The 24,482-nt window shown below is 52.6% G+C and overlaps 2 protein-coding genes across 2 annotated transcripts; both read left to right on the top strand.

The window, feature by feature from the left end:
* Positions 1-5,689: 5,689 nt before the first annotated feature.
* RNF121 (ring finger protein 121) lies at positions 5,690-16,116 on the top strand. The gene is made up of 8 exons (XM_005429722.2): positions 5,690-5,723; positions 7,541-7,682; positions 9,418-9,572; positions 10,050-10,157; positions 10,579-10,699; positions 12,673-12,806; positions 14,396-14,497; positions 14,803-16,116. Exons 2-8 carry the CDS (start codon positions 7,557-7,559, stop codon positions 14,921-14,923), a joined length of 867 nt encoding a protein of 288 aa, XP_005429779.1. The 5' UTR covers positions 5,690-5,723; positions 7,541-7,556; the 3' UTR covers positions 14,924-16,116.
* Positions 16,117-17,218: 1,102 nt separating this feature from the next.
* IL18BP (interleukin 18 binding protein) lies at positions 17,219-18,747 on the top strand. The gene is made up of 5 exons (XM_031064238.1): positions 17,219-17,315; positions 17,565-17,627; positions 17,812-17,877; positions 18,114-18,243; positions 18,351-18,747. The coding sequence occupies exons 1-5, from the start codon at positions 17,237-17,239 to the stop codon at positions 18,535-18,537; spliced, it is 525 nt and encodes a 174-aa protein (XP_030920098.1). The 5' UTR covers positions 17,219-17,236; the 3' UTR covers positions 18,538-18,747.
* The last annotated feature ends 5,735 nt before the right edge of the window (positions 18,748-24,482 follow it).

Consider the following 24,482-nt stretch of genomic DNA (forward strand, 5'->3'; position numbering starts at 1 on the left):
GAACCGGGTCGGGCAGGGGAGGCGAGGCGCGGACGGGCTGCTTCAGCGCCGTGGGGTGCTATGTGAAGGGCAGACACAGCGGACGTGGGGCCTGGGGGACGCGAGGTCCGGGAGAACGGGGTAGGGACGTGCGCTGAGGGGCTCGGACGGTCCCTGGAATGGGACAGCGGCGACTCTGGGTCACTTTGAGCTTGCAGAGCTTTGGGGAAATGGGTGTGGGGAGTGTTAGGGTGGGGGAGATCCTGGTGTGGGAGGACAGGGGCAGGGTGGCACTGGCAGCTTCGGAGGGGCCATGGGGCAGGGACAGTGCGGGCTCTGGGGGCAGGAGGGCAGCCATGGAGGCATCGCTGTTGTTCACATGCTGGCTTTGAATGTTCCTGGGGATGAAAAATTACAGAACTGGAAAAAAAATCTGTTTGGAAAGATGGAATTGGAAGCGGGTGGGTGCTCTGTCACAGGTACGTGCCACTTTCCGGCACTGCTGCCCTGGGCTTTGCAGTGGCTTTTCACCGTCCCCTGTGCTTTGTGCTTGGGAGGTCTTTTTCCACTTGTAGAGAACCAGGAGAACTTGGTTCCATCCTGTCTGCTCTGTGGGAGCAGCTGCACAGGGGTCATAGTTCACTTAACTTGTGCAGTCAGGTAATTTTTTTTGTGCCTTTCCTCAAGAATTGGTGGTGTGGCTTAAAAATTGTCAGATGCTGGTGGTTGTTTTGGAGAAGATTCCTGGTAGGGCCCAGTTGTGGAGATTCCCTAGTGCGTGGCTGAGCTGTGGGAGCTTGTACCTCCGCCCTGTGCCTTGTGTTGCTGCCAGAGAGTGGTGCAGTGGGGTGTTGGGAGGATTGAATCCCAGATCAGTCACTCTTGAGCTGCTGCTGGTTGTATTTTAAGATACTCCTTGGTGACTTTGTATGTAAAAATGTGAAAGATCCAAATCTCTGATGCTCAGAAGTGAAATTCCCACTTTTCATTCTGTCAGGGCCTGGCAGAGAGGGCATCACAAGGAGGCAGCAAATGAGGAGGTGGATATAGGACTGCTTATCCCTGTGATTCCACAAATTGTTGGGGCAAAACCTGTCTGCTTGTGCTGTCCTGAGGTCTTGGCAGCTCTTTGGGCAGAGCAGTTTGCTGATGAGCCACTCATGGTGGGGACCAGAATAAAGCCAAGTGTCCCATGGCCCTGGCTCTGCCTGTGCAGAGGCAAAAGTTTAATTTCCAGTTATCCAAATGTTTGATCAGTTGGGAGATTTCCGCTCCCTGCTCCTTATTCCTGCGTCTTACAAGCAGGAAAAAATGCAGAATTGAGATTCTAAAATCTCTTCAGACTTTCACTAAAGAGTATGCCTTGTCCCAACCTGCCTTGGTTGCACTTACAGCACTGTGGAGATTTATATTCCTCTTATTTCAGGCTATTCCTGGTAGGTGCTGGGAGACAGACACTGAAGTTGGCGCAGTGGGAAAGAGAGATCAGGGCTGTTGGTTGCTCTGGAGCTTTGAGCTGAAATCAGCAGCTGCTTATTCTCTGTCCTCAAGGCATTCTTCTTGCCTCCTTTGGAGATTTAGAGCATAAGTGGATTACAGTCAGCTCACAGCATTGTGTGTTTGTCCAGAGATCCTCCCAGCTCCCTGGGCTGGAAGGAATGTGTGCTTTGCTGTTATCCATATCAACAGTCTTTGTGGTTTTCTCGAGGAGGTTATTCTGTGACTGTCCCAGTGGTGGGGATCACAGGTTTGTGGAGGCTTTGGAGATGGGGCAACATCTCCTGCAGGAAACCAGGGAGTGGCACGAGGTTCTTCCAAAGGCCATGATGCCACGTCCAAGGAGAGGATTAGACTTTAGTCCTAGATACCCAGTTTCTCCTAGTCATCACCTGGAGGAGGTTGAGGTTTTTGAGAGGATCATGAATTACAGAGGAGATGGAGAGCAGAAGAATTGTTCTTAAATCCTTTTCTTAAAAACAAAAAGTTTGTCTGAGAGCTGTAGTTGGTGGCACACTGGGTCCACTGTTGGTGTGGCAGCTGAAGGATGCTGAAACAGGAGTAGGCTGGTGTTGAACACTGAGCTGATCTTCAGCTGCTTCAGTCACCCTAAATGTTCTTGTCAAACCCCTCTGTGGTGGTGTTCATAGAGATCCCAGGACAAGGGAAGAGACGAGAATCTTGACTCCATGTTTCAGAAGGCTGATTTATTATTTTATGATATATATTATATTAAAAGAAAATTATATATTAAAACTATACTAAAAGATTAGAAGAAAGGATTTCTTCAGAAGGCTTGAAGGAAAGAAAGGAAGTGGAATGATAACAAAAGCTCAGAGAGTCCGAGACAGCTGGACTGTGATTGGCCATTAATTAAGAACAACCACATGAGACTAATCAAAGGTGCACCTCTTGCATTCCACAGCAGCAGGTAATTATTGTTTTTCTTTTCCTCTGAGGCTTCTCAGCTTCTCAGGAGAAGAATCACAGCAAAGGGATTTTTCAGAACATATCTTGGCTACACCCCTCTTGGTAAGGGAGATTTGGGAGTAGAGGTTCTTCTACCTAGCTGTCTGGGTTAGAAAGAGACCCAAAAGACTCAAAAACTGCATATTAAAATCAGATAACCCCAAACTAGAAGTGGAATGAATGCTTGCTGGCAACAGCAGGTGCTTCCTTCACCGTTCCTGTGCATTTTTAGCTCTAACCCAAAACTTTTGTGCTAAGAGAGTGTGTAGATCAAGGAGGGGTTAACTGGAAGGTCTGGCTCAGGGTGGCTGCTCTGCCAAGTCCTGTCTGACAGTCATCAGATCCCTCTCAACATCCCTTCTGTCATGTCCTGGCCCCCCCTTAATAAAGTTATTTCAGGAGCTTTGAGCTCTGGGGAATCTGGTGAAGCTCACTCCTTGTACTTGAGAGAAAATTGTGTCCAAGACCATGGATCCCTGATTGGCTTGGGAACACAGCTCAGAAGAAGCCTGCTCTGAGCCATGCCAGCAGTGTTTCCACAGGATTTGGAGCTGAGGCATCTTGAATGCATTTGCTGGAAGAATTTGGAGATTCAGGGAAGAGGCTGGTAAATATCCCAGTCTCTAAGATGGGACCAACACTGTGGAGTGGCTGCTGGTGTGGTACAAAGGAGCAAGCTGAGCCACTGTATAGAAATGAAGATTATTGCTGTGGTTGGAAGGTGCTTGTCAAACATCTTCATCCAGCAAGGGTGGGGCAGAGCCTGGGAGGAGTGGGGGTCTCATGGGGGGAGGCAGTGGGGGCACCCAGGTGACTCTCAGAGCTCGTAGAGGGATTGACCTGTGCTGGAGCCAGCAAGCACTAGGGGATTCTCAGAGTCTCCTGTGTGCAGTGACCAGCAAACGTTTTTAGATCTTTTTTCCTGTTTGTTTGGAGCAGTTGTTGCTCCAAATTACATTGCAACTACTGAACTGATGGATCTGGATGTGGCTACTTTAGGAGCAGAGGTACTGGGGAATTTGGTCAATACAAACACCCATCTTGGTGTCAGGTTGTCACCACTTTCCCTTGGCTTCTGACACAGTTCAGCGAGCTCCAACAAGGATTTTCTTAGCTTTAGATTTTGCATCTAAGTCCTGGAGTGTTTCTTCAGGCCTTGATTCTCAAGGGCTGAATTTCTCACAGGTGTTGCTCTGGGGTGAAGCTCAGCAGATGTTCCACATCAGGCAGATGGATTGCTGTGCTGTGTTTTTCCCTACCTCCTCAGCCTGGGGTAAAATTAGGTGCCAGGGAGGAAACGAGGCAGCTGTGCATCCTCAGCTGAGCCTGGCTGTGATCAGAGCTGCTGCCTGCAGACACTTGTGTGCTGGTGATGGTGACCAGGCAGGTGAGGTGACTGCTGCACCAGTCTATGGAGAGCCTCAGCATAAAGGTTGGATCCAAGCCTGTGGCCCTGTACCCAGTGGGGTGAGGTGGAGCTCGTTCCTGTGTACACATCTCTGGTGTGTGCAGGAAAGAGTGATAACAGTCTGTGTTTGTGGAAACAAGTCTATGGCTTGTTTCCAGCCTTCATCTCCAGTGCCTCAGCAAAACTGGAGTGTCTCCAGCACTGTGAGGATTTATAAACCCCACATGTATGTTCCCAGATGAGCTGCTCTTGATTTAATCTGAGTTTGTGTCTCACCCAGAAAAAGTGATGGGAAGAGCTGTGGGGTTCCCTCCCCAGTGGTGTGGGTCAGGGGGTGCTGCCTGCTCAGTGACCCTGGTGGGGACATGAGGGATGCTGGAGGCTTCTCAGCAGTTAGGTGAAGATATTGTGAAAAATCCCAATCACTTGCTTTTAAAATTTTAAAAGTTTAATAGTAATAAAATGGTTATAAAAATAGTAATGCAATTAGAGTAATAATAATTTGGACAAATTGAATTAGAACAATATGAGACAATAAAGACAAAGAGTTACAGACAGCCGGATACCTTTTTTCTGGGCAGCATGAGCCCAAAAAAGGACACGCGTTAACAGAGGATTAACCCTTAAAAACAATAGCCTGTTACATGTTCATACATCTCATACATGATGCATAAATTCCATTCAAACACAGGATTCTGTCTGGTCATCGTCAACTTCTTCCTCTGAATCCTAACAGCGCCTTCGAGGCGGGAAGAGGTTCATTTCTTCTGATAAGAGGGCAATAAATTCTTTTTCTCTAAAAGATTTAGGTCTCCTGCGGCTGCTATCTGGTGTGAGTGCCTCATCCTTTTCTTAAAAAATATCCCACTTACATAGTTCTTATTTTTACTACAAGACTACATTTATCATATTATTAAAATGTTAATACAGCGCTACTAACCGATACATCAAAATACGTATAGTAAATATCTGCATAGAGCCATATAATATGCACTTTTCACAATATCAAAGGAAAGTTTTGCCCAGAGAAGCTGTAAACTCCCCATCCCTGGAGGTGTTCAAGAGCAGGTTGGGTGGTGCTTGGAGCAACCTGGTCTAGAGGAGGTGTCCCCATGGGAGGAGGGTTGGAGTAAAATGAGCTTTGAGGTCTCTCCAACTCAAAGCATTCTGTGGTTCTATGATTCAATATAAAGCTCCAGGTGAAAGCAGAAATGTGGTGTTGAAACTCCCCTTGCTCCTCCCCTGTCCAAAAGTGAGAGTATTCACACTTTTTGTGAATCTTACTGGGGAAGATGGGATACAAGTATCCATTGTCAATCATCACTAATAACAGCAGCTCCCCTTGCTCTCTGTAGCTCCTGCCTGTGATGTTTGGGATGAATTTCCAATTATCTCAGCAAAACAAGGCCTAAATCTTTCTTTTACTGTGATTTTGAAATCTCTTTGGCATTGATTTGTTGCTGGTGTGTGACATACTGTCCCCTGTCCTGCAGCCTAGTGGGATTTTGGACTCCTACCACTGGTGGGAGCATTGGCTTCCCTGGGATCACCACTCTGTGCCCTGAGACACCTGGCTGGGTTGTGAATGTGGAATTTAAGCCAGTCCTTTTGTTCTGGTCATGTGGGATGTTGGACAGAGCCTCGGCTCCAATAAAATATGGGAGTGTAAGTAAGGTGGAGGAGCAGGGAGAGTCGCTGCTCTTCCTGGGAAGGTGAAGGACAGCTCTGGGCTGTGCTGGCACTGTGGACATTTGGAGGTTTCTTATTTAAAGCATCTGAATCCAGAGTTTCCCAGCAGCTGATTTCATGGATGGTTTTTTTTTTCTCCCTAGATTGATCTTTCACACTTGTCCCCAGAGGAGAGATGGAGGTGAGTTTTGGGAGCTGATTTGGAGCACACAGCTCAACTGAACTCCTGCTACTGAGCAGAGCAAGCAGCAGCACAGCCTGTGATCACAGCAGGGCAGGAAAGGATCACCATTTTTTGATGGGGGGAAGTATGGACTGTCTTAAAAGGCAATAGTTTTTTTTTCTTTTAAACTGCTGCTAAATAAAGAATCACAAAATAGTTAAGGTTGCAAAAGCCCTCTGAGATCATAGAGTCCAACCATTCAACACTGCTGAGGTCACCACTAAACTGTGGCTCCAGGTGCCACATCTACATGTCTGTTCAATCCCTCCGGGGATGGGGACTCCACCACTGCCCTGGGCAGCCTGTGCTTGGGCTGGACAGCCTTTTCTGTGTTGAAATTTTCACAATATCTATCCTAAGTCTCCCCTGGCACAACCTGAGGCCATTTTCTCTTGTCCCATCACTTGTTAGCTGGAAGAAGAGCCCAACCCCCACCTAGGCCCACCCACCTGTCAGGGCCTTGTAGAGAGCAAGAAGATTCCCCCCAGGCCTCCTTTGGTCCAGGCTGAGCCTCCCCAGCTCCCTTGGCCATTCCTCACCAGACTTGTGCTCTTGACCCTTCTCAAGCTCTTTTACCCTTCTCTGGACACTCTCCAGCCCTTCAATATCTGCCTTATAATAAGGGGCTTGAAAAATTCCTCTTTTTTCCTTAGCAAAACCAGTTTAATCCAGATGCTTATTGAAAATCAGAGTCAGACTGGACTCTCAGTATTGCACCAGCACAGGCTGACTTGCTGGACCAGCTTTATGGAGAAGGGCCTTGGGGTCCTGGTGGAGAACAAAATGTTCCTGAGCCAGCAGTGCCCTGTGTGCCAAGGAGGTCAATGGGATTCTGGGATGCATTGGGAAGAGCATTGCCAGCAAGTCAAAGGAGATGATCCTGCCCCTCTACTTAGCCCTGGTGAGGCACCTCTGGGAGTGCTGTGTCCAGTTCTGAGCTCCTCAGGACAAGAGAGACAGGGAGCTCCTGGAGTGGGTCCTGTGGAGGCTGCAGAGATGATGAGGGGACCGGAGCATCTCTTATGGGGAAAGGCTGAGGGAGCTGGGACTGTTCAGCCTCAAGAGGAGATGACTGACAGGGGACCTCATCAGTGTCTGTCAGCTCTTAATTCCACCGTGTTTTTTGGTCAAACAGCACAAGCTGGGCAAAGAAACCCCAGGTGTCTGGCAAGTATCAGGCTGGAAATCACTTGTTCCAGAATGCTCAGGGTAGAAAGCAGCAATTTGCTGGAGTTTTGGGGATTTTGCCAGATGTCAGCTGTTCCCCCCACTCTCCACCCTGACCCTTCCAGCCTTTCCCTTGTTGGACAAGAGGGAGAACAGTGTTAGTGGTTCCAAAACCAGGCTGAGGCTTTGGTATTGAGAATTAGCATACACTCTGGGTCAAACAGTTGCAGTGTGCTCCAGGAAGGTGCTGCTTGATCAGGAAGGTTGAGAGAGATGACCCCACTGGTGGTCCCTTCTAACCTTGGCCATTGTGGGATTGCACGTTATGCCAACTGTGCACTCCATGTTCATTAGGTCAGGTACATCAGGGGGAGTTCTCCACCTCCTTCACGCTCAGATGGGCAAGATGATGTTCTTGGCTTTCACAGCATAGAAATGAGCTGGTCTCAGAGCACCCTTTTGTCCCTTCCCCTCTGGACTGTTCACAAACACAATTCTTCTTAGTGCTGTTATTCCATGTGCTCTTCCTGGCTCTCCTGAGGTGTTTGTAGCCCAGCCTGCAGCCTGCACCAGCGTGCTCTTCAGCCTCCTTTTCCTGGTTGTTGCAGGGTGGAGCATGTCCGGATGCATGCCAGGCACCGCGGGCACGAGGCGATGCATGCCGAGATGGTGCTCATCCTCATTGCCACCCTCGTGGTGGCACAGCTCCTCCTGGTGCAGTGGAAGCAGCGGCACCCTCGCTCCTACAATGTAAGTTATCCCCACAGCCAGTCTGCCTCCCACGCTGCATGGGAGTGCTGAGCAATGCCCTCCTTTTGCTGATGAGGAAAGTGTTCCTGGTTTTCCTATTGTCTGGTGTTGATTCTCTTGTTTCTCCCAGTGGGTGGGATTCCAGCTGGGGATGAGGATGGATGACTCAGAAGACCTCAGGTTTCTGTTGGAAACGATGCAGATAACTCAGTGTGGCGTAGTGCTTTCAATCAGGGATGGACAAGCAGATCTTGGGGGTTGTCCTGAGGGAAGCTGCATTTTGTGGGTGCTTCCTTGGAAGCAGTGGGGGCTTCTTGCTGCTGGCAGCCTGGGTTTGATGGCTCCTGTAATGTCTATAGAGCATGACACAGCACAAAGCACCAAGATTCCATCAGAAGGGTGCATAAGAGCAATTTATTCTAGCAACGGGTTGCCTTTATGGTTTTTCAAGGTATTTGCATTTACTTAACAGACACATTCACTGCCCATTGGTCATAAGAAAGAAACAAAACTCTCAGTAGATGAAAAGGAGCCACCTCATTCTGTGAGCCAGCTAGAGTCCGTATCTCTTAACTTTCTCTCCTTCGTCACGTTGCCATGGGGACAGCCTTGGTGTCTTCCTCGAGAGAGATACGAGGCTTTCCTTATCTTCAGGAAGCCTTCACTGGCTCACAAGAGCAGCACAAAATGCCTTTCCTACACTGCAGCACTCTGCTGAGCAGACCTGCCACTTGCTGATGCCACCAGCTTGTCTGGGTCTGTTAGTTACCTGAAGCAACTTCCTGGTCATAGTAATAATATTGATTTAATGTTTCCAGCTAGCACCTGTAGTCCTCTGTGAACTTTAAACCAAACCTGTTTGCCTGTTTCCCTCCAGCAGCACTGTGGGAGCTCAGCTGCACAGCTGGTAGATCCTTTTGGGAATAGGCTGTAGTGCAGAGGCAAGCCCAAACCTTCTTGCCTTGTGTAATTCCTGTCTGAGGTGTCTGTGGTTGCAGCATTGGGATCCTGAGAAGGTGAAGCTTTATGTAGCTGCCTTACAACAACTAGTTGTGTGTATCATCTCCCATACATTCCTCTGGAGATGATTCCTCTGGTTCTCCTGCCAGCTGTACCCTTTGCTCCCAAAAATCACGTGGCTGCTGCCTCTGACTCCCTCACAAAACCATGGAACTGTGTGAGTTGGAAAAACCCTTTGAGAGCATTGAGTCCAGCTGTTACTCCTGCACTGCCAAGCCCTGCACTAAACCTTGTCCTCCGGTGCCACATCCACACAGCTTTTAAATCCCTCCAGGGATGTTGACTCCATCACTGTCACAGGCAGCCTGTGCCAGGGTTTCACCACCCTTTCTGGGAAGAAATTTTCCCAATATGCAACCTTAACCTTCTCTAGCAAAACTTGAGGCCTTTTCCTAGTGTCCTGTCACTTGTTTCCTGGGAGGACAGACCGAGCCCCACTTGGCTATAACCTCTTTCTGGGTAGATGCAGAGAGCTGGAAGGTCCTCTCTGAGCTTTCTTTTCTCCAGGCTGAGCCTCCCCAGCTCCCTCAGATGCTCCCTATCCGACTCATGTGCTGAGCTTTGAGCTCTTCTCTAGGTGCCACAGGTCAAACCTCCCCAGGTTCCTGGTGCAATCCAGGGCCATTTGATGCAGGCAGGAGAATGGCTGACAGTGTGTTTCTGATGTCTGAAGAGCAGGGAATGAGCTCCAAATGCCTTTCCTCTATTCCTGCAGATGGTGACCCTCTTCCAGATGTGGGTAGTACCTCTGTATTTCACTATCAAGCTGAACTGGTGGCGGTTCCTGGTGATCTGGGTGCTCTTCTCAGCAGTCACAGCTTTTGTCACCTTCCGGGCAACTCGAAAGCCTCTGGTACAGACAACACCCAGGTTTGTCTGCTATTCCTGGGAAACTCCTCAGCCCCAGGGTAACCATTACAAGGATCTCTTTCCAGTTTCCCTGCACAGATGTGTGTTGAGCTTTGCACCCTGGCAGTGTGAGAGCCCTGCACATGTGAAAGGGTGTGAAGCACTTAGCTGGCAGCCAGCCCAATATACCTGGTACCTGGGTGGGGAGTGGAAAGATGGAGTCCATGTGGGGTGGTGTCCTCACCCAAGGCATTCCCAGCATGCAGCACGCTTCCTTATAGCCTTTGGAGATCATGAGGATTCTATTTTGGAAGTCAAGACTGTGAGCAGCCCAAGACAGGTTGAATTAGGAAAGTAAAGCTCTTGCCCGTGTGTAGGGGTAGGTGGAGTGTCTGCAAAAACACAACAGGTGTGAAAAATAAAACTCTTCAGATGACTGGCATACTTTTATTCAGGGAAAAATGAAGTAACGAAATTCTTTGTTTTAATTCTTTACAGGCTGGTTTATAAATGGTTTCTACTAATATACAAGATCAGCTATGCCACTGGGATCGTGGGGTACATGGCTGTCATGTTTACGCTTTTTGGACTTAACCTGTTATTCAGGTGAGTGAATCTTTCAGCTCTCACTCCTTGGGCAATGGGGTGGAACACACCTTTGGCTATTACTCTGGAAAATCAGTTTACTTGGCAATCTGATTAATGGGGCCAAAGAGACTGTCCTTTCACTCCTGGGAGGATGACAGGTGAAGTGCTGGTACCTGAACTGGTCGGGGTTGCTGGAGAGCCCTTCTTCCAGCTCACTTGTTGGAAGCTCCCCCAGCTCTGGGGGCAGCAGTGGCTTTTTTTTTTTTTTTTGCTATACTGCAAGAAGCAGCCGGTGCATGGGTGGTGGCAGAAGACTCTAGCCCAAACCAGCTTCATCATTAGAGAGTTTGACTGCTTCTCTGGAATAATACATTCTCTAGAATATGATTACAGTGGCTTTGCCTGCAAAAAAAACCAGTTGCTGGTTTTTCTGTTGTAGAATCAAACCAGAAGATGCGATGGACTTTGGCATCTCCCTCCTCTTCTATGGTCTTTACTACGGAGTGCTGGAGCGGGACTTTGCTGAGATGTGTGCGGATTACATGGCCTCAACCATCGGGGTGAGTTCACGGTGGATTGTACCCCAGGCCAGAGGTGTGCCCCATATCAGGAGGCCTGAAACATGTTGGGCTCTGCAGCAGCTTTGGCTTCCCTCAATTGGGAATTCCCCCCCTCAAGGAAGGGTCCCTGGATCTAATATAGTAAGAGTTTCTCTGAGATCCTTCCTGAAGAGCGCAGCCTCTGCAGGGTTCCATCTTCAGGACAAGAAGTCCTTTCCTCTGAGGGTGGTGAGACACTGGCAGAGATTCCCCAGAGAATCTGTGGCTGCCCCATCCCCTGGAAGTGCACCAGGCCAGATTGGATGAAGTTTGTAACAACCTGGATTAGTGGAAGGTGTCCCTGCCCATGGAAGGAGATTGAACTGGGTGACCTTCAAGGTCCCTTCCAACCCAAGCCATTTTCTGATTCTATGGAGAAGTGGAATGATCTGTTTAGCCCTGCTAAACTGACAAATATTTATTTTCCTGGGCATTTAAAATCTCCAGTGAACACTCCCATTTCTGACACCACTGTGCTTGCATTAACTTGTCACCTGCAGCCACCAGAGAAGGATTCACACTGTGGGCTTCCTTCCTTGTACGTGCTGCAACTTTAGCTGTCCCTGTGGACAGAGGATGCAGTGGCCTAAAATCTGTAGCCCACTCACCTGGTATCAAAATAACCCACTCCACCAAAAATACATGACCTAGGACACCAGTGGAGTAGGTCATGTTTCTTCTTTTCAGCAGCTGTTTAGGGTCTTGGACTTTGTGTTTCCATCTTTCTGAGCTTTCTGCTGCTGCTTCTTGAGGTTCTGCTCCATCCCCTGGCCTGCCACACTGGGACACCTTGGCACAGGGTGTCTCTTAGATTCTCAGGGCTCTGTTGGATGTTCACAGCAAAGCTGTGCCAGGGCTCTGCCAGAGGCATGTTTTGCTAATGGTACTAAACCAGGAGGAGCTGCGACCTCCTTGGAGAGAGAGCTGGGCAAGCTCTAGCTGTATGAAATTTAACAGGGGCCAGATTCCCTGCCTGGGATGGTGTAATCCTGGTTATAGGTACAAATTTGGGAACAAAAGTCCAGAGAGAGTTCTATGGAAAGGGATTAGGAGTTAGGGTTGACAGCAAGTTGAATATGAGCCAGTAGTGTGTCCTGACAGCTAAAAGGGGCCAGCTGTGTCCTGGGGTGCATCAGGCACAACATCAATGTGTGGCTAGGGGAGGTGATTGTCCAGCCATGAGGAAAGGGAGTGAAGCTGAATTGGGGGGGTGCAGATTGTACATGGGGTAAAGGTTATTTACCCAGAGGGAACAGGCTCCCCAGAGACATGATCATGTCATCAACTCTGCCAGAGTTCAAAAAGTCCCTTAGTCATATGGTTTAGTTTTAGGTAGTGCAGTGGAGCAGGGAGTTTGACTCAATGATCCTGGGGGGTCCCTTGCAGGTGGAGTGTGTGGGACCTGGTTTTGTGACTGCTGTCTCCGTGGTACGTCAGCTGTGTGCTGAGCCATGAGGTTGGGAAATGGAGAGGGGTGGCTGCTCTCTCTGTGCTTTGCTGAATGAGTGTCAGGGACCTGCAGGGCTGGAGGTGGGGGCTGTATCTGACTGGCAGCCCAAGGTTGTTATTTTGGGTCAAAGCTGTGACCTCCAGCTTGTCCTGCTCTCTCCTCCAGTCTCTGCCCTGGGTGCATGGCCCTGGCAGGCAGCTGAAAACCCACCTGGCTGTTGGGAAGCAGAGAGGGCTGGCCCCTCGACAGACGGAGGGGATGCATGGGGCTGGGGTGTGACAGGCCACTGCATCACTGAGCAGCTGTCCAGTTGTAGTTGTTTCCCACAGCTGGACCTGTAACCAGGTTTTTAAGCCCCAAAGGCCAAGGCTGGACTCCTGGGGTGCTGAGCCCCGCCCTCCTTAGAGCTTAGCTGTGCCACCACGGGTATGGGACGCATGGCCTGCCACTGTCACTGCTCTCCCTCTGCTCTGCCCTCGCTCAGTTCTACAGCGCCTCAGGGATGCCCACCAAGCACCTCTCTGACAGCGTCTGTGCCGTCTGTGGCCAGCAGATCTTCGTGGATGTCAACGAGGAAGGGATCATTGAGAACACCTACCGCCTCTCCTGCAACCACGTGTATCCTTCTCTGCAGGTGCCAGCCCCCTGCCTCACTGGCCCCACGCTGGGGTGGGCAGCAGGGAGCTCCTGCCCCATGGCTTCTCCCGTGCTGGGTGAAGAAATGCCTGTTCTGGGAAGCGAGGCTGTCCGGCTGACTTTGCATGTGATCTGTGCCTGTGTCATCACTGACTTGGCATGGGAAGAGGTGTCCCTGAAATTACTTCGTTGCCACTCCCAAGTGGTTGTTTCCTCTTCCTTCTCATCCCCAGCTCCCTCTGCTGAGTCATGGAGCTGCACCTCAGTTTTTACCTGCTTTTGACAAATCTGCTGTGACCCATCTGCCTGGCAGTGCCCCCAGCAGATATTCTGGCGGAGATGATGGTGTGAGGTCAGGGCATGAGGCATCCCTGCTCCATGCCACACTGGCCCCTCATCAGAGACACATTGCAGTGGGTCCCGAGTGTCTGTAAGGAAGAACTGTGGGGAAACACTGCTGGCCCCCTCTGAAAACAGCCCCCTGGTCCAGCACTGCTGATTGCTACCTGCTCTGGCCACAGCCCAGCAGCTTCCTCCTTCTCCAGAACTCCTCCAGAGTTTCCAGCACGCTGGACTCACTCAGCTCTTCCTGTCAGCTGATTGATGAGAAGTGGGTTTTGAAACTGGAAGTCCTGGTTAGTGCTCAGTCTCAGCTGAGGTGGCACGTTGGGGTTTTTTCCTGATGGTGACTCAGTGTAGACATGGGATGTCCTCTGGCACTATGTGTTTAGCTGCCTGTGAGGTGGTTTCCAAACTGGGCTTGAGCAAAGGTCATGCTGGCAGAACAGGAGCCTAAATTTAACTCTTGGGAGCTGTTGGTGAGATTTATGGCTGACACTGTGCAAGGGCCTGGGACTGCAGCAGCTTGGGGTGGTGTGGCTGCCAGAGGAGCTGGTTGGTGTTCCTGGTGGTCCTCAAGGGTGATGGCTGGCTGGGCACTCCTGCATCTATGGCTCCAGGGCTGACAAGGAAGTGACTCCTGTTGCTGCTACCTGGCATTCTTCCATGTTTTGAGCAGCAGAGATATTCTGGGAAAAGTCTGTTTGCTCTGTGACACCCCTGTACGTGGCAGAGTCATCTGCAGCCACCTCATATTTTCCTGTAACTTTTTCAGGCTGTGCTCAGGTTGTGCAAATCCTTTTGACAGAGCATAGCAAGCACTTGTAAGTCAGACCCTTACTTACAGAGAAATTCCTTAAATGTTAATTCCAGGAAGCCTTTGAAGAAGGCTTCCAAAATGCATGCAGTTCACAGAGCTCTCCCAGGCTGTCCAAACCTTCTCAGTGCTTGGGCACCATCACTGAAGAGTTTCAGTCTCCCTGGTGCCCATGCATGGGTCAGGGCCTTCATGCTGCCACCCTGGCTCTGTTCTGCTGCCCCATTAACTCCTTCCGCTGTCCTGGAAGCTGCTGCACCTTCTAGGAAAGGGCTGTGGTTGTGCAATGCACCATCCTCACATGGGGGGATGTTTCCATGGCTCTGGGGGGACTTCCTTGGCCTTGGTGGTTTCCTCCACACTGAGCCATGTATCCCCCTCTTCTTCCAGTTCCCCTTAACGTGCCACTCCCCAGGTTCCATGAGTTCTGCATCCGGGGCTGGTGCATTGTCGGGAAGAAGCAGACGTGTCCATACTGCAAAGAGAAGGTGGATCTCAAGAGGATGTTCAGTAATCCGTATCCTTTCTCCTGCTGCGAGCCAGCACTTTGGGAAGGGAAGCAGTGGGTAAAGCACACCTGCCTGGCACCCTCAGTAGGTCGCTGCAGCACGTGGCTCTGGCAGAGACCCTGCAAAACCCAGGGCAAGCCTGGCCACAGCCGTCCCTCCATGAGGACTCATGTCTGTCCTTCCTGGTTGCTTGTCCATCCCTTTGGGCACCTGTATTCTCTGTCCCTGCTTTGGGGCACCTTTGGGTGGCTTCTGGGTGGGCCATGCTTCTCTCATCCATTTCCCCACAACTCTTTAACTCTTTCCTGCCCAGCTGGGAGAGGCCTCACGTCATGTACGGGCAGCTGCTGGACTGGCTGCGCTACTTGGTGGCCTGGCAGCCGGTGATCATCGGACTGGTCCAGGGAATCAACTACATCCTGGGGCTGGAGTAAGGGCAGGTGGTGGGGAGCCGCGGAACCACGAGAGGACATTGCCACCAGGGATGCTGGCTTTGCTCCGTCACCTCTCAGGACCTTGGCCACCACCAAGGACAGCAACATCAGGGCCCCTCCTGCTGGGGCTAGGGGAGGACTTTTTTAAAAAGCAATTATTTTAATGAGCATATTTAAAACTTTCTATTGCAGCCAAAAAGAGACGCTTGTCCCCTTTCCCTGTCCCTGTCCAGCCCTTTGCAGCGCCCTGCTGGGCTGAGCTTTGGGCTGGGGGCTGTTCTCCAGCTCCTTCCTGCCTCTCTGTCAGGGGAGGTCATGACAGAGAAGGGCCAAGGCTTTGTCAGCTCCCAACGCCAGCACCCTGGAGCAGCCTTGCTGGCAGCGAGGATGGGATATGGGGGCTGCAGAGGACAGGCTGGAGCCCAGTGCCCTGAAAGAGGGGCTGAAGGTCACCTGGCTACCCCCAGCTGCCAGGTCCGCTCTGGGCGCCCCGGGTATGCTAGCAGGAACCAGGCTGCTCTCCAGCATGGTGATGGTGGGCTCTGCCTCGGGGAACCCTTTTATATGCTCCCAAATTTTCTGTGTTCCTCCCTGGAGTTCAGCAGTGTCCTCTGACTGCTCAGGGGGGGTCAGCCAAGGCATGGGGTGGGGCCAGTGCTGCTCCTCTCTGTGCCCTTGTGGGTGATGGTGACGGTACGTCAGGAGCAGCCAAGAGCAGGTGCCCCTGCCCTGGGCGCAGGTCCGCCCTCACTGCGTATTGCTCTTGGCACTGGAATAAAAGGGATGGCGCGAAGGTTGGGCTGGTGCTGGTGTTTCCCTGCCCCAGCATTACTCCATGACATCCTCCTGGCCTTGCTGGTAGGAGCCATGCCAAAGTCCTACTGGGGCAAGCGGGCTTGGGCTCAATTTTTGGTAGTGGGTGGGGTAAAGTCCCCAATCCCAGGGCCAGCGGTGGTATTTTGGCATGTGGAGACTTGAGTCATATTCCCTGAGGGCACTGGGGTCTGGTGGAGGGCTACCAGGCAGCTCCTGGGTCAGGGGATTTGGGAAGTGGCCACAGTGCTGACATGGCTGTGTGGGCTGTGTTCCCCCTGGGGAACCCCAGCACCGTGCTGAATCCTCTGAGTTTTCTTTTGATGGAAACCACATTGCAGTGTTGTGCCAAACACCAAAATAAGAGCCCTGGAAATGGAGATGTGGCCCTGGGTTTTTCTTGATCGTCTTCCTTGCTGCAGGGCATGGAAGGTTCCTCCTTTCATCTCTCCTAGGAGAAGGATATTGGATGGATGATGACCAAGCACCCATCTGCATTCCCTGCTCGCCTTTTTCACCCTGTAGCATCCAGAGCTAAGTTGGTTGGTGTTGGTGGGAGCAGGAAGGTGGCAGAGGAGCTGGGTGCTGCCCTGGGAGCTGCCTCTGGTTCATCACTGCCCATTTGACACCTGTGGTTGCTGTAAGGAGGATGCAGCCACTGGGGCCTTATCCCAGCAGGAGGCTGGGAACGTATTGCACTTGCCAGGTCTCCAAGATAACACTCCTGTTCCTGTCACCTTCCTCCTCTGCTGGGAGTGGATAACAAAACTCGCTGACAGTTCAGGGACTATTTTCCAGGACTTGCCAGGGCCTGTGACTCAGGTGGCTGCTTCTGCCCTATTGCTGTATCTGCACTGGCTCCCAGCCTTGATGCTGCTGGGGAGTGGGGTATAGGGCCTGGCCCCTGGTTTTGTAACCAGTGGGTTGTCAAAACCACATCTGCTGTCAAGGGGCTGGCTCTGGGGGTGGGGGACTGCTGTGAGACACAGGAGATGGCTTCTTGCAGCCAAGAACTGAAGCCCTGGGGGTTTCTATCCGCTAAGCTGTTGTCCTCCCCCAGCTGGGACACCCAGGGGCCAACACCCAGGCTCTGCCAGCCACTGTTGTACTCAGTCTCCTGGGGGCTTCACCCACCTTCCTCCTGTGCAGACCCTGCCTTGTCCCTGATCCCAAAGCATCGGGGAGCAAACCAGCCTGTTCAGAATCCCGTGATGCTCAGCCAGCGCCCCATGTGCTGGACATTGGGGGGCCCAGCTGTGCCCCACATCCCTGTCGAGCCCATGGCTGCTCCCCCAGGGGCGGGGGGCGGTTATGGGATGCGATCACGGGAGTGCCTGCGGGATGTGGGATGTGTATCCCCCGGTGCAGGCGACACAGAGCGCAGGGGGCATGGAGTGCTGGGGACACAAGGCATGTTCGGGGGGCTCGGGGACATGGACATCGACACACAGCAGCGAGCCGAGCCGAGCCGAGCGCCGTGCCCGCCCGCGGACTGTCCGTATGTACCGGAGCGCTGGGCGGACAGCCTTGGGGGGCACCGGCCGCCACCTGAGTGACCGCGGGAGGAGGATGCTGGGGGGTACGGGATATGCCGCACTCGGGGGGTGCTGGACGGATACGAGGGTACGGGATCGTCGATTTGGGGAGTCCTGGGGGGAGCATGCTGGGTTACCATAGCCAGCTGGGAGGATGCTGAGAGCACGGACCATCCCAGGCTCAGGGAGTGCTAGGGGAACCATCCCAGGCTCAGGGAGTGCTGGGTGAGCTATCCCAAGCTCATGGAGAGCATCCCAGTGTGCCCAGCACCGAGCTCCGTTTTTGTCTGCAGAGCCCCTGGGAAGCCCTGCCTGGATCCTCCTGCTCTGCTGGGGCCTGGCTGCTTGCTACACAGGTAAGTGGGGGGTACTGGGGTGCCTAAGGTCAGCCCTGGGCTCTGTGCCCCTCAAGAGGCCTGTTCGGGGGTCTGGGGATGAGCAGTTCCTCCGTCCCTTTGTGGGACTCTGCCTCCTCGCACACTACAAAAATGTCTCGGGGTCACTCTCAACCTCCCAGCTCACCCCTTTGTGCTCCCCCAGGTGCCATGGCCTTGCAGCCGCCCAGCATCACCACCCTGCGGATGCCAGCAGAGCTTCCTCGCCCAGGTGAGAGACCCTCGGGGCTATGGCAGGGCCTGGGGGTGAGGAGGCTGCAGTGGGGCTCAGCTCCTGTGCCAGCCTCCAGCACAGACAAGGTGAATCCTCCAGCCACAGCCAAGATTTCGGGGTGCTGATGAGGTGGGGGAATGTTCCCCTTAGTTAGGGAGGGGGGCTGTGGCTGTGCCTGGGGGCACGGGGGACCCTTGCAGCCCCCCTGACCTTCACACCCCCTCTGGCTGCAGGTGAGAGTGTGACTGTGTCATGTGAAGCACTGAGTGAGCTTCCAGAGATGACGCTGCTCTACTGGCTGGAGAATGGTTTCTTCGTGGAGAGCCTGCACCCAGACGGGGCTGTGCGTGAGGGGACAGTGCAGTGAGTACGGGGACGGGGCAGTGACAGCGGGGCAGCCCAGGCTGGGACAAGGCCTCTCGGTCTGCCCATCCGGAGTGGGCACTGACTGGTCCCCTCTGGGTTCACAGAGAGGAGCTGCAGGGCTCGGGGTGGGCCCTGCGCCGTGACCTGCACTTCAGCTCCTTCAACAAGCAGCACCTGCACACCAACTTCACCTGCGTGGTGCTCAGTCCCCTCGGTGCCGACACCAGGGAGGTGCAATGGCCGTCCCAAGCACCGCCCCCTGTCCCTGGGAAGAGTGGGGGCCTGGGCTGAGCCAGGGAGCAGCTCCCATGCTGGGTGAGCACCTGCAGTGCAGCTCCCTGCTCTGACAGCCCCACACTACTGCATGCACGTGTGATACCTCCAGGGAGGCCCGTCTCTGTGACCTGCTTTGGGGACTGTAGGGCCCCACGTGTGCTGGCCCACTGTGAGTGGGGCTCCTGGTGCCCCAAAATGAGTCAGGAGCGCTGCCTGGGCTGGAACCAGCTCTGCCCATAGCTGGCTCTGGGACCCCAGAGTTTATTAAAGTGCATCAAGGCTGCCCAGTGTCACCTGCATCCTGGGGATGGTGCTGCCCAGGGGTGTAGAGGGCACCCACGGGATAAAGAGGGAGGGAGAGGAGGTAGCCCTGGTGACCCTGAAGGGCAGGATCCATTCCTCACCCCCTTCCTGCCTGGCAAAGGGCTAGAGAGCCACAGGGAATACCTGGCACAATGGCTGTGCCCTGCCCTGGAGGAGAGGGTGGGTGGAGAAGCCCTGGGTTGCAGGCACCATGGAAGATGGGGCTATCACATCCCTCTCTGCACCTGGGGGGGATGGGGCTGTTCCTCAGCATGGCATTGCTGAGTCCCATCTGCTGTTCCATGGGGCAGCCCCCATAACCACTCTGTGCTGGCAGGGCCCCTGCTCTTGTGTCCCAGCCCCCTTCTTGCTCCCCCAAGTGCTTCTGGGAGCTATGAGCCTCCTGGGCTGTGGGAGAGGCTGGGGAACAGATCCCAAACCCCTTGAGCAGCCCCTGGGCTATGGGCATCACACTTCAGGATGCTCAGAATGTGGGAAGGGTAGGGATGGGGGGGATGGAGAAGCCTCCAGATGCAGCCCCCATGAGCTGCCCTCAGCCCAGGGAGCCACAGGAGTCCCCTGGGGACACCCCAGTCCCACAGTGACTCTTAGGAGCCAGGAGAAGGCAAGCAGTGGAGCAGCCACCTGGGCAGGCAGGGACCTGCCACCCAAGGCAGCCCTGCTGCACCCCCTAGCCTGGTTAATTCCAGCCTCCATCCCCTCTCACAGACCCCACACACAGCTGCATCCTGACACCACAGCTGCCACTCAGCAAAGGCCCCTGCCAGGCTCAGCCAATGTCCTGGGGACAGTGGCACAATGGCCAGGCTGAGCTGGGCACAGATACCTGCCATGCAGGACCCTATGTGGGTGTCTCTGTGTCCCCCATCCTGTCCTACTGTCCCAGGGATGCTGGTGGCTCCAACCCCAACCCCTTCTCCTTGCCTGCAGTGTGATGGCAGTAGCACACTCCTCACTGCACAGCATGGCACCCAGCCCTACCATGCTGTGCCATCTTGTGCCATGCTGTGTCACACTGTGTCACACTGTGCCATGCTTTGCTGCCCACAGACCCCACTGCAAACCACAGGTCAGAGCAGCTGAGAGATGTGCAAAGCCATGTGCCCATGGCACACCCCCCACCACGACCAAGATTGAGACCTCCCTGTCCTGGCAGAGCTGGTGGGACAGGACCATTCCCTGCCACATGTCCCCATGGCCTGGTGGCAGGAGAGACTGTCCTGCAGGGACATCAACTCTCACAAAGTCACAGTTGTAGGTGCTGAGCACAGTCAGAAACAGAGCTGGAAGAGGGCGATGTCAGCAACCTCAAACATCTGGAGAATGGGATGAGGACCTCCTTGTCCTCATGGAACAAGTCCTCAGTAGGGACTTGTAGCAGGTCTTCATCACGAAGATGACATCCCAGTTGAAAGGAAACTGCCATTTTCCAGAGGGAGGTGGGGGTGGGGCAGCCAACATGGATAGGTTGGTGGCACTGGAATGCTCCTATGGACACAGTACCAGCACCATCTCCTTGATGAGGTGGAGGTCTTGCTGGTGTGGGGGGCTACCAGTGGCCAGAGTCCTAGCCAGCAGATGCTCTATGGCAGGCAGAGCCACTCTAAGGGAAGCCCTCAGATGCTGCAGTGCTGTGGACAGGGAAGCAACTGGTTGTTCTGCAAGTGGCAGCAGGAGTAAGGTCTGGTCAGGGAGGGTGGTGGGGCCTGGGAGGGGCTGCTGAGAGATGCAGGCAGGTTGAGGAAAGCACCCCAGCTGCATCAGAGGGCAAAGCTCCTCCTTGCATGTTCCAGCACTGACCCAGACACTGATGCTGGCACCAGCTGAGACCTGTCCTGCTGTGTCACCCACCAGGAACAACCCCACTGGGATCCCAGCCAGCAGCATGTCCTGAGACTCTGGGTGCATGGGTGCAGGGTGCTCCTGACCCAGGATGTGCTTGCCCCAGTCCCCTCATGCTGCTGAGGAGAGCGTAGGCTGTGGCTCAGGTCAGCAGCAATACCTCTCCCTGGGTACCCAGGTCTGCACAGCAGGGCACAGCACACTTAGAGGGTCAGAGACAAAGCAGGGGGACCATGGGGACAATGCTCATGACACTGGGATGGCAGCCTACAGCTAGGCCCCCAGGCTCACTTCCAAGCCAAATGAACCCCCAAGAGTTTATCACTCATGTTCAGCCACCTCTGACTCCTCCTTTGCCGGCAGCGGTGACTTGCCATGCTCACCCATCACCCCCACACACCGGCAGGGTTCGCGTTCATCAGAAGCAGGGACCTCCCCAGACGAGGGGCACCATCAGCCAGCAGGGAGATGGACAACAGCCAGATATAGGGGGATATCCATGGGTGATGGGGGGTCAGGGGGATGAGGATTGGAGGTGCTGGGGACACCAAGGAGGAGAGATCCTGGGGCTCGCTGGGATGGCACACAAAGGATTTGCTATAGTGGGGGAAGTGCAAGCAGCACTATCCCTGGCTGAGGGCAGAAATCCAGCTGGGGGAGCTGTGGGGAGGAGGAGACAGTGTCCCCTTGGGGCACCTGGGATGAGGAGTAAGATCTGCTGTGAGGAGAGCCTGGCCAGAGCAGCCCTGGAGGCCAGGGAGAAAGGGAAAGTAAAACCACAGGGCTCCTGTGCTCGCCTTACTGTAGATTAGTCTGGTTCTCGTTAGTGGCTGCTGCTGCTTACTGTGACCTGTGGATGTGTCCATGTGGAAGCAGGACACCCCAAAGCATTGGTGACCGTGGGTATGTCCATGGTGCAGCAGGAGCACCTCTGAAGGAAATGTGGTCCAAGGATAAGAGGACCATGCCAGAGAAAGTACACCTTGAAGTATCTGCGGCTGTGCTGGAGGTCATGCTGGAACACCTCAAAGTGTGTGGCCATGCATAAACCCCCAACAGAGCAGGTACACTCCTGGAGGCACTGCAGCCATCCAGGAGGCCAAACTAGAGCAGGTATATGCTCCATCCCCAGAAATGTTCCATGTTGAATGGGGCCTGGAGAGCAACCTGGTCCAGTGGAAGGTGTCCCTGCTTATGGCAGGGGGTTGGAACAAGATGGGCTTTAAGGTCCCTCCCAGCCCAAACCATTTTGTGATTCTGTGACTTTGTGAACATTTGTGGACATTTTATGGGCATTTCATGGGCATTTCATAGGAGTGTTCCACAGACTAAGGGAATGATATCTGTGCATGATGGCTAAGGGTGGGAAGGGGATGGTGGATATTGGATATCACAGGATCTGAGCAGGATGTACATGGCATAGAATAAGGAATGGAGAATGTACTGTTTTGGGCAGAGAATAAGTTCCATTTCTTCCCTGGGGCTGTGGGTTGGGTTTTTGATGGAGGGAGGATTGATAAAGCAGGGATATTTCAGTCAATGCTGAGTGTCAAGGCCTTTGCTGCTCCTCATGCTGCCCCTGCAGTGAGTAGGGTGGGGGTGTGAAAGGAGTTGGAAAGAGACATGGCCAAAACGTTGGACCCCAGCTGACCCCAGGCATATTCCCAACCACAGGTTGTCATGGTCAGCAGTAGAACTGGGGGAGGTTGATCTGGGAGGTCCACTGTTCAGGGTAGAAACAGGAAAGTCGTACAGACAAATCTCTGGCTTTAAGCCAGGTGTCAGCAACAGAATTTTGAGGTTTTTGATCATGGGATGGTTTAGATCACAACAAGCCTACTGGTGACAAGCCTACTGGGTACACCTGTCTCAGAGGGAAAAGGAGTTAGCAGGGCATGTTGAGTGAGCCTTAAATTGGATTTGAAGGGGGAAGGGGATAAAAACCAGGTCACTTGAGATAAGCCTGGGAGTGGCTTGACACTGTTTGAAGGATGGTATGTTAGTGAGGTCGTTCAGGCTACCATCTCAGTAGATATAGATAATGTCTACTTCATTGTCATGAAGCAGCAAGAGTCCAAGTGTTATTGATGTGCTAGAAACCATGGAAGCTCCTAAGAATGGTCACTCAGGAACTCTCCCCAAAAAGGCATTGGGATTGATAACCCAACTGAAGGGCATCTGCCCCAGTGCCTGCAGCGTGGGCAGCAAACAGGAGATCTTGGAAGACAGGTTGCAGGAGGAAAACCATGGCATAGTGCCATCACAAAGACATGGTGGGATGACTGGCACCACTGAAATGGTGCAATGGTTGGTGGTGAACTCTTCAGAGGGGACAGGCAAGGAATTAAAGGTGATGGGGTAGTCCTGTGTGTGAGGGAGTGTTTTGACTGTCTAGAGCTTGACAGTGATGATGTAAGTGTTGAGGGTTGGTGGGTAAGAATTGTGGGGAATGCCAGCAGGGCAGATATCCAGGTACAGATCACTTAACCAAGGACCAAGAGGCAGACAAGAAGTCTCACGATGGCCAGCCCTTGTCTTCATGGGGGCTTCAACACACTAGATGTCTGCTGAAAATACAACCAACACAGAGGAGAGAGTTCAGGAGGTTCCTGGATGTTACTGTACAAGCTGATTTGTACTGGGCAATTAATTCAGCTATAAATAAGATACTGAGCTGGCTCCATAAAACCAGCCCTTGAACTGAGTGACAGGAACCTCAGCCAATTATGTTCTGTCCTAAGCTGCAGACATCTCACTGGTCTGGGAGCTGGGCAGTGTAAAAGATCAGACCAATGAGTTATTCAGACTGGGTTTTTCAGATCACCTTTATAAAGAGGAGTTTGAAGAATAAACTTGCTCTTTTGCCACATGGACCTTGGGGTGTGTGTTGTCCCTGTCTCTGGATATGGTCACCTCTCTCACAGTAACCATAAGTACCTCAAAGGTACATAAGGTCCCTCTCAAGGCTCAGGCGCCTATCGGGAAAGGATTGAGTGCATTGTTAATTGGAAGGTCCAGTACCACTATGCAAGGTATCATTGTGCACCCTGATGTTGTTGATGCAGATTTTACTGGACAAATACATGCAATGGTTTCCACCTCTACTCCACCCATGACTATACCTGAAAAAACCCAGAATTGCTCAACTTATCATTTTAAAATCTTCTGTCCCCAAAACAGATTCTAGGGAGTGTGGAGACCAAGGCCTCGGATCAACAGGACAGCCTCAGGTGAGCTGGACGCGTGTCATAGGAGATCAAAGACCTAACATGGTTTGTGCTGTTATGATGCCTAAGGCAAAGCCTTTGCAGATAAAGGTCAGTGTTTGCAACTGAATGCCAGAGATCCTTCACAATTTATTATTCCTACAACACCAGAGCAGTTTGAATGGTGTTTTGCTAACTGTACAGCCTTGCAAAGTGCTTTGCAAAATTTTTCTGACGCCTCGGGAGTCTGTCCTGAAGGGCAAAGGAGCCCAGGAAGGCTGGATGTGCTGTAAGAAGGAATCTTCAGGGCACAGAAGCAGGCTATGCTGAAAGAAGAGCTAGAGGGAGGGGAACTTTGTCTCGAACTCAGAGTAAAAAGGAGAGTTTATAATATTTGAAAGAAGGGCAGCAAGTCAGGAAATCAACAAGGATGTGATGAGGCAGAGAGAAAACAAGAAGAATGGAAGCTCATCTGGCCACTGCTGTAAAAGACAATAAAACAAATGTGTCTATAAATACATTAACCACAAAATGAGGGCTAAGGAGAATCTCCTTTACTGGATGGCTGGGGAAATCTAGAGACAAATA

The sequence above is a fragment of the Geospiza fortis genome, unplaced genomic scaffold, assembly GCF_000277835.1.
Source record: "Geospiza fortis unplaced genomic scaffold, GeoFor_1.0 scaffold283, whole genome shotgun sequence".
Lineage (NCBI taxonomy): Eukaryota > Metazoa > Chordata > Aves > Passeriformes > Thraupidae > Geospiza > Geospiza fortis.

Coding starts and splice junctions, on each gene's coding strand:
- RNF121 (XM_005429722.2), top strand. CDS start 7,557: ATGCATGCCAGGCACCGCGGGCACGAGGCGATGCATGCCGAGATGGTG. Junction 12,807..14,395: donor CGCCTCTCCTGCAACCACGT/GTATCCTTCTCT, acceptor GCCACTCCCCAG/GTTCCATGAGTTCTGCATCC. Junction 14,498..14,802: donor AAGAGGATGTTCAGTAATCC/GTATCCTTTCTC, acceptor TTTCCTGCCCAG/CTGGGAGAGGCCTCACGTCA.
- IL18BP (XM_031064238.1), top strand. CDS start 17,237: ATGTACCGGAGCGCTGGGCGGACAGCCTTGGGGGGCACCGGCCGCCAC. Junction 17,628..17,811: donor CCTGGCTGCTTGCTACACAG/GTAAGTGGGGGG, acceptor GTGCTCCCCCAG/GTGCCATGGCCTTGCAGCCG. Junction 17,878..18,113: donor AGCAGAGCTTCCTCGCCCAG/GTGAGAGACCCT, acceptor CTCTGGCTGCAG/GTGAGAGTGTGACTGTGTCA.